The 9,072-nt window shown below is 49.2% G+C and overlaps 1 protein-coding gene across 1 annotated transcript; it reads left to right on the top strand.

The window, feature by feature from the left end:
* The first annotated feature begins 3,842 nt into the window (after window positions 1-3,842).
* Window positions 3,843-6,291, top strand: ADRA2A (adrenoceptor alpha 2A). Its single transcript, XM_030202755.1, has one exon. The coding sequence runs from the start codon at window positions 4,499-4,501 to the stop codon at window positions 5,780-5,782; it is 1,284 nt and encodes a 427-aa protein (XP_030058615.1). The 5' UTR covers window positions 3,843-4,498; the 3' UTR covers window positions 5,783-6,291.
* The last annotated feature ends 2,781 nt before the right edge of the window (window positions 6,292-9,072 follow it).

Below are 9,072 nucleotides of genomic sequence, written 5' to 3'. Positions count from 1 at the left end.
TTGCCACATGGCAATCCTTCAGTAAAAGGGTCCATCTGTTACTTAACCCTCCCAACACTACCTATCTTGACTCCCTAAACCCCTCCCCCCTTCCTCCACTTTAAACTCCTTGCTGGATGCAGGCTCCGCTAAGGTTAGAAGTCCCCTGCTTCGTTCCGAGATCTTCACATATTGCTCCATGGCGTGACTGTACCTCAAATACTGTGTGCAGTTCTGGTCACTGCTTCTCAAAAAAAGATATAGTGGAATTAGAAAAGGCTAAAGTGGCTAGGGCTCTTCAGCTTGGAGAAGAGATGGCTGAGGGGAGATACGATAGAGGTCTTTAGTGGAACGGGTAGATGTGAATCGCTTGTTTACCCTTTTCCAAAATACTAGAACTCGGGGGCACGCAAAGAAGCTACTAAGTAGTACATTTAAAATGAATTGGAGAAAACATTTCTTCACTCAATTGTTTCCAGAGAATGTGGTAAATGCAGTTTGCTTAGCAGAGTTTAAAAAAGGTTTGGCTAATTTCCTAAAAGACCATAAGCCATTATTAAGATGGGCTTGAGAAAATCCACTGCTTATTTCTAGGATAAGCAGCATAAAAATCTGTTTTACTCTTTTGAGATCTTGCCAGGTACCAGTGGCGTTCCTAAGGGGGCTGGCACCCGGGGCGGATCGCCGATGCACCCCGCCCCCCGGGTGCAGCGCCCCCCCTGATGCAGCACGGACCCCCCCGCGAAGGAACCCCCCCGCCGGGTGCACGCCGCCGGGGGGGGGGGGGGGGTGCCGCGCGTGCCTGTCCTCCGTTGTTCCAGGCTTCTTCTCTGCCCCAACCTGTTCTGGGGCAGAGAAGAAGCATGGAACAACGGAGGACAGGCGTGCACGGCACCCCCCGGTGGTGTGCACCCAGGGCGGATCGCACCCACCGCCCCCCCTAGGAACGCCACTGCCAGGTACTTGTAACCTGGATTGGCCACTGTTGGAATCAGGGTATATATTGATAGACCTTCAGTCTGTCTCAATATGGCAATGCCTTATGTTCTTAACTGGGCAAGTTAGATCATAAAAATGACAGTCCTTACTTGCCCAGGTAGCTATTTGGGTAACTTGCTCTGAATATTGGTGGTACCTGGATAACTTCCAGTGGCTGCTGAAGACCCAGATAGTCAGTGGTGATAGCTGGATATGGACTGCCACTGACTATCTGGGTTGAAATCAGCTTGACCTCTGCAGGCTGAATATTGATAGGTAAATATACCAATAGAAAATTGTTTTATTTAGCCAGCAGTTTCCTTCATTTTCATTTCTTAAATCTGAAGCAAAAAGGAAATGGAATGTGCAAGCATGGGTAAAAACCAACACGCAATTCAGTGGGTTGGGGGGGGGGGCAGTCAAAACTTGCTTGCAGCATAAAAACAGAGTGGGGCTCCTGGCGCTGCCGAGAGACTGGTCCAGGCCTGGGACAAGGCTGCCCCCGGGCCCCCCCCCACCCGAGGTCGCCGGGCCCTCCCTCCAGCCCCGGGCCCTCTGCACTGACCTTAAGCGCCTCACCTTCGAAAGCACAGCAACAAGCAGCGGCAGACCACTCCTTCCTTCCGTGTCCCGCCCTCGCGGAAGTTACATCAGGCGAAGGCGGGACATGGAAGGAAGGAGTGGTCTGCCGCTGCTTGCTGCACTTTCGAAGGTGAGGTGCTTAAGTTCAATGCCAGGGAGCGACGGAGGGCGGACGGGCCGGACTGCGGCGGCGCTGGGCCCTCCCCAGAGGTCTGGGCCCGGGGAATTTTGTCCCCCCTGCCCCCCTCTCGGCAGCCCTGAGCCCACCCAACAGTAGCACATGTTTAGTGGCAACTGAAGGGAATTCCAAGCTCCGCCAGCTGAAGATTTTCCCCTGATGGTAACAAAAACGCTACTCTCCATGACACCGGCACCTGTGCATGCTCAGTTTTCAGTTTTCAGTGCATTCCTGCTGCCAAGGTGGAAAGAAGCGTTGTCCCACCAGCTGAGATACATTTTTTTTTGGGGGGGGGGGGAGGGTAGAACACTTGGTGCCTACCCAATTCTTGCCTAGGCCCACCCAAAATCTGTTGTCTGGCTACGCCCCTCTAAGTTGTCGTTATAAATCAGGCCCTTTTTGGACTCTTACATAGGCTCTTGTTATAAAATCAAGTTAATTCTGCTTTTATGATTACTGTAATAAGTGTAAAAAGACTCCCGGCACACCTTGCCTAGTTCATTTGGTCGATCCACACCGAGGGTTCAGGAGTTCTTCCAACTTTCTTTTTATTTCAAGCATTGACGCAAATACTTTGAAATGCATAATTTATTGCTGTCTGATATTATTTTTTATAATGGTATCATTAAGATATCAAAATCGAGGCTCGGAGTAACAAGAAATTAAATCAGTGCCTTGAGCAAACGGTTGCCGTGTTCCCCCGAGGCCAGTAGGTGTCACTGCGCCCTCGCTCTGTCCTTGGTGCTGCAAAGTGACTGGTTCCAGGCAAGTCTTTTCCGTAACCAAGTTCATGCACCAAAGTAACACGAAAAGAGCCAAATTATTCTCCGCGACCCCCCCCCCCTCCCCCGAAATCTCCACAGTCCCAAGGTAATAAATAGAAATAAAAGAAAATAAGATGATCCCATGTCCCAAGGAAAGCGATCTGAGATCCCCCAAAACCGCAGTCGGGGCAGGTAAGACATTGAGAGATCATTGCTCGGAGCTCGTCCCCTTCTTTGGCCCTTAAACCTGGCTTAATTAACTCTTTTCGGGCTTACATGGTTGATAAGGCTAACACGGAGGTTGCAATTTGTAGGCAGCAGTTTAACAGCGAAGTCCCTTCATGCATCTACTTGGTGGACATTTCCATCCCGATCGTGAATGTTATTCTCCCCCTCCTGGGGAGGTAGCACAGCGGATCGGACTCTGCATTTCTCTCCCCTGGATGGCAAACAGCCCTGGGGAAGGCTCTGGGCTCTGCCACACCTGGACCTCCCTCCCCCCCGGGCTCAATTTCAGCGCCGTCCATTCAGTTTGACCACCGTAAGTCGCCAACACGCCCCCGACTGGATTAGGACAGGAGATACCTGCGATCTTCAGCAACGTCCTCCCTTTTTAATGCCCTTCCGATGCCAGTTATGCCCCCCCCCCCCACCATCCACATCGAGGTGCAATTATGCAGCAGACAGACCTTTAGCGTTGTATGCCATACCCTACACAAAATAATCACACACCTTTGCAAACAAAAACACATATCTCTCACTTAGTCATTGCAACATCAGCAGGAAATGTCGTCTTCCCCCTGCAGAATCTAGGTGCCTAATAGTCCCCCCCCTCCCTCCCGGACTGTTGGCTCATTTGCTTGGTCTTTAGGTAAGGCTGCTGCCTCTCCAGGGGCTGCTCTTTGGTCATTGTCGGGATATAATTGTTCCGGCTCTGGCAGGTGGAGCTTTGCAGCTCCTGAGGGTCCCCAGACACTTCCTAGGGGTGGGGAGGGGGCTTTTCTCCCCGATCTCCTTGTGGAGAGGTAAGGGAGAGATTTTGGAACTCGTAGCAGGAAGAAGTGTATATTGTATGGGGGGGGGGGGGGGTGTTTGAAATCAAGCTCTTTCCCACGTGGGGGCTGACGTTAGAACGTCGGCTTGATCTTGGCGCTATAAAAACCGAGGCTGGAGCCAGGGAGGCCGGTCAGTTGCTGCAGATCCAGCATCGATCGGTCCCTTTTCCACGGGCGATCGCTCCTGAAGGCTGCTCAAGGTTCTTTACTCGTCAAGCGATCGCCCCAAAACCAACCTGGAGAACCCACAATCATCAACAAAGAGGAACAGAGAAGCCCCCCCACCACCCTTCTCCTCCCCCCCCCCCACCCGAACTGAGAGCTTGCGAACTGCGGCTGGCGATCTTGGAAGTTGTCCCAGTGGAGCGAAGGACAGACCTTTGGAAAAGGTTTGCAGGCGGGCTGTTCACAGTCAGTTTTCACTCAGCTACTGCAAGAGAGAAAGGGGCACCTGTCGGATTTGTTTTGTGGCCCAAAAAGCAAAAGGAGACAAACCTTCCTCCATCACACGGTAAAGAAGAATTTTGCCTCCGCCCCAGGGTAAACATGACAGCTTTGGGATTTTTTGTTTTCTTCAAAGGTAAGATGATAAACTTTTCATTCTAGTTGAAACGTTCGTGTTACAATAAGCAAAGCAAAATAATAATAAACCTAAGTGGAAGACCATTGGGCGGATAGGATCGGGAGGACTTTCTCACCATGCCTCTTTCAGGGACCCTTTCTCGATCTGGCAGGAACTAACCTTAACTTCCTAGACCAGAGTTGCTTATGGCACACAGTTAGGAGAAGGGGCAACGGGGGCTGCCCAAGGCTGAAGGGCATGGGTGCCAGAGACTGCAGCTTTCCTTAAACCGGAGCAGATCAAACGAACAGCTGGCAAGTCCCGAAGCTGGGGCTGAATAAATGCTAAGACACAGGAGAGCTTGCCAAAGCGAGCCCAAGGCTGTGCCCCTCCCTGTTTCATGTTTAACCTGGAGAATCCGTTAGCAGAAAGGGGGGGCTTCTCTTCCATGGAGTGCCAGCAGGACTGCTACAATGGGACCCTCAATGGGACTGAGGCCGGTGAGAAGGGCCCTGCCTACTCCATTCACACCACCCTAGCCCTCATCACCCTGGTGGGGCTCCTCATGCTCTTCACGGTGTTCGGCAACGTCCTGGTTATCATCGCGGTGTTGACCAGCCGAGCCCTCAAGGCCCCCCAGAACTTGTTTTTGGTCTCCCTGGCCTCCGCAGACATTCTAGTGGCCACCTTGGTCATCCCTTTCTCTTTGGCCAATGAGCTCATGGGCTATTGGTACTTTGGCAAAGTTTGGTGTGAGATCTATTTAGCCCTGGACGTGCTCTTCTGCACCTCGTCCATCGTGCACCTGTGCGCCATCAGCTTGGACAGGTACTGGTCCATCACCCAAGCTATTGAGTACAACCTGAAGCGCACCCCCCGCAGGATCAAATGTATCATCTTTATTGTCTGGGTGATTTCTGCTGTCATATCCTTCCCCCCTTTGATTTCCATCGAGAAAGAGAGTGGCAAGCAGGAGGAACCCCTATGCAAAATCAATGATGAAAAGTGGTACGTCATCTCCTCCTGCATCGGCTCCTTCTTTGCCCCTTGCATCATTATGATCCTAGTCTACATCCGGATCTATCAGATCGCCAAGAGAAGGACCCGAATCCCCCCCAGCAAGAGGAGCAAGGGTGAGTCGGACAAGAGGCAGAATGGCTTCCCGGACAAGGACTTGCCGGCCCAGCCCAACGGTGAGCAAGCCGGGGGCTCGGGGGGCCAGGAGAGAGACCCGGAGGCCAATGGCATCGATATGGAAGAGTCCTCCTCATCCGATCGTCCCGATAACACGGGGGGCAAGAAGAAAGCTGAAAGGCCCCCCCGAATTAAGAGCAAGACCAAACTGAGCCAGATCAAGCCCGGGGACAGCTCGCCACAACAGAGGGAGGACCGGGCGGCCAAGGGCTCCCGCTGGAGGGGGCGGCAGAACCGGGAGAAGCGCTTCACCTTCGTGCTGGCCGTGGTGATCGGTGTCTTTGTCATCTGCTGGTTCCCCTTCTTCTTCACTTACACACTCAGTGTGGTATGTCAGAACTGCGTACCTGATACTCTGTTTAAGTTCTTCTTCTGGTTCGGCTATTGCAACAGCTGCCTGAACCCGGTCATCTACACCATTTTCAACCACGACTTTAGGCGATCCTTCAAAAAGATCCTGTGCAAGGTGGACAGAAAAAGGATGGTGTGATAGCTCTCTCCAGATGTGGGAGCCGCCTCAACAGCTGCCGAGCCGCTGGATCTTTTGCAAGTCTGGGCACGGGGGTTCGGACATGGACACTTGAATATTAGGACACACATGAAATGAAATGTCTTTTTTGTTCGGGTTTTCTAAGCCAGTCTGGCCCCGAAGGCATTTTGGGGAATGATGTGTGACTAAAAGTAAGCACACTTGTAAAATACTACACTCATTCACTTTCCCATAAGGTAAGCCAAAAGTACTTTCTAAACTTATAAAAACACTTGTATAAAAAATCCCGAAAGGGCAAAAGCCTCAGTATTCTCACCTCCAGAGGGCTTACAGGGTGGAAAGGACTTAACATCACAGGCGTAAAAAACCCTTTCAAAAAGAAATGATTAAAACTCCACTTGTATTCAATTTCACTGGAGCAGCAAACTTAGACGTGATAAAAAACAAGAAAGGGTCAAAAGACTTTTTTTTTTTGAAAGCCTTTTGCGGGAAGAAGAGGACCTCGGCTGGCGGGGGTTGGGGTCCCCCGCCAGCAAAGGTAGGCAACGGCAGGTTGGCGGCGGGAGGGGGGGGTCGAGAGGGTCATCAGCAGGGGGGGGGGGCAAAGTTGGTGGTGGCGGCGGTGGCGGTAATGGCGGGGGGGGGGGGACGGAGTGGTCTTCCACTTCTATAAATCAATCAATCCACAAGTATTTTTATAACTCGAGAAAGTACTTTTCGCTTACCATAAGGGAGAGCGTTTTGGAACGATAGTGTTATACTGACTCTTTCATTCTCTTTATTATTCAACAAATACTACATTCATGTCATGTCACCCCTATGATCTGTATGTCTTAATTTTTGTAAGGCACTGAGCTTTGAAAGATATGAATGCTAAATATATTTTACTACGAAAGAATACAGGGCTTTCGGTCATCATTTTAACCATCTCACTGTTTTTCTGTGACACGAAAGTAGGTGGGTACAGAGCAGAATATCATTTTTAATACTAACAACCGGTAGGTCTCCTGGTCTGATAAAGTGCATGTTGTATGAATATTTGTTTCCTTGTTATCATAGTAACTAAAATGATTTAAAATTTGGTTTAAGGTTTCCATCGACACCGAGGGAAAGCTTTTTGGGACTGAAAAGAATGCTACAGAGTGCTTCAGCTTTTACAGGGTTAAATCTAATACCTTCTAATGTTATTTAACAGTCATTGCATCATTAAAATGTGTTCTGTACTAACTTTCTCCCTCCTCCCCCCCCCCCCCCCATACACCCTGAATAGAGAAAGAACACAGACATAACCTTTTTCCCGTTTCTGTGCCTAAGAGAAATAATCTTTTTTGAATAGCCTACTACACGTTACACATACAATATTTCGAATGTATTGATTTGATATGTTTACACAATGGGAGTCATTTTTTAAAAAAAGAGATCTGGGGGGTCACAATTTATCAGGTCATCCTGTCTGCGTTCTGCATTTTCACTTGCGTTTGAACATTGCAGGAACTCTCAGTGCTTATGGTCCCAGCATCGGTCTCCAGAGGCTCTCTGGAGTTCCACCGTGCAATTTAATATTTTCCAATGGGATGCAGAGTTTGGTGGCACCTTATAGCAAGATTAATTAAGGTATATAAGCTCTGGAGGTCTATAAAGTGCCCTCAGCATCTTTTTGCTACAGACTAACACAGTCACCCCTCTGGAAAATTTCAAAAGGTGCAGGGTGAATGGAAGAATGGTTATGCGGGAGTATCTGTAAATGTTACTGATCTTTTAAAAATATGTATTTCTAGCTCGTATATTTATTATTGAGAGGGAGGGGAGCTCATACACTGGAGGGGTGCTTGTGTAGGGTCTGAGTGTGCTCCATCCAGAACACTCCAGCAAGCGCTTTTCCACCCACTGACAGCATATTTAAAGCATCTGGAAAACATGCTAAAAACCTTGTGATAAGTTGGAGAATTTTAGGGTTCCTTTTAAGGAGAAGGTGACAGTAGGTGAACTTTGGTTAATCCCTAAATGCAAGCTTGCAAGGTTCTTAGCCTAGGTCTGAGCTGTGGGAACTTTCTGCCTGTCCATTTTACTGCAGCTGGAAGCCACGGCAGCCCAATCTGTGGCTGCACCGGCTGAGCGTGTTGTCTTTTTTAAAAGTGACAATTTCTCACATAAATAGCACTGGAATCCTTCCCTTTTCATGGACATATTTCCCCCCCCCCCCCCCATGACGAATGCTTGTTAAGGTAGCATGACTGATATGAAAACGTTCTGCACGAGGGGCTTCTGGTGACACCTTAAAGGGCCCAAACATTTGAGATCAAACAAACAAACAAACAAACCCTCCACAAAGGTTGAAAACAAGATTTGCTTTGTGTGTGTTTAAATCTTCCAAGATTTAAACCAGTGGCATAGCCACAGGTGGGCCTGAGTGGGCCAGGGCCCACCCAACAGCAGCACACGTATTAGCAGTAGCAGGTGGGGATCCCAAGCTCCGCCAGCAGAAGACTTCCCCCTGCTGGTAATGAAAACGCTATTCTCCAGGATACCGGCACCTGCGCATGTTCAGTTTTCGGCGCGTGCCTGCTGCACACTGCTAAGGTGGAAAGAAGCGTTTTCCCGCCAGCTGAGATGTTCTTTTGGTGGTGGGTGAAGGGGAGAACACTGGGTGCCCACCCACTTCTTGCCTAGGCCCACCCAAAATGTGTTGTCTGGCTATGCCCCTGAATTTTAAACACACACCTCTGAGATAGTTACTAAGCTCGCTTTTTGGACTTTGGGTGATAGACGAAGCTTCAGTTCCGTTCACAGGTATTTTGGCCAATACAGCTTTTTTTTCTTCCCCTTTATTTGTGGCCACCAGGAACAGTGCTTTTCTGAATGATAGGCGGCCCTTAGGCTGAAGGACTCAGAAGCACAAAAGATTCGGGGGGCATCCTCTGACCATTTTATTAAATGAATGACTTCTGATTTCATAAATCTAACATTTTATTAGGAAGGCCAGAGAAGTCTGGTAGTGATACTGCATCTGCTTCTTTCCCCCAAACCTCACTGAACTCTCAGAGTAAAAATGTAGAGATGCACTGTGTACTGAAATGCTTGTTTCCGTCTATTTAATACGGTATCAGCTTAACAGGCTCCCGCTTTGTTCCTGTAGGATTCCACCGTAACGACAGTATCAAACTAAAAATCTAAACCAGTGTCCAGTTTGCTGAAGGAAACTGTGATTTCAGGCAGTTTCTGGATGGTGTCTCGCACCATGAATAAATGACAGGAATATCTTTTTAAAGAAGTGACAGCTGGGACCTTTT

Source organism: Microcaecilia unicolor, chromosome 5 (genome assembly GCF_901765095.1).
Source record: "Microcaecilia unicolor chromosome 5, aMicUni1.1, whole genome shotgun sequence".
Taxonomy (NCBI): Eukaryota; Metazoa; Chordata; class Amphibia; order Gymnophiona; family Siphonopidae; genus Microcaecilia; species Microcaecilia unicolor.
This window is presented reverse-complemented; position numbering and strand designations above follow the sequence as displayed.

Excerpts from the sequence above, each read along its gene's own strand:
- ADRA2A (XM_030202755.1), top strand. The coding sequence starts at position 4,499 with ATGTTTAACCTGGAGAATCCGTTAGCAGAAAGGGGGGGCTTCTCTTCC.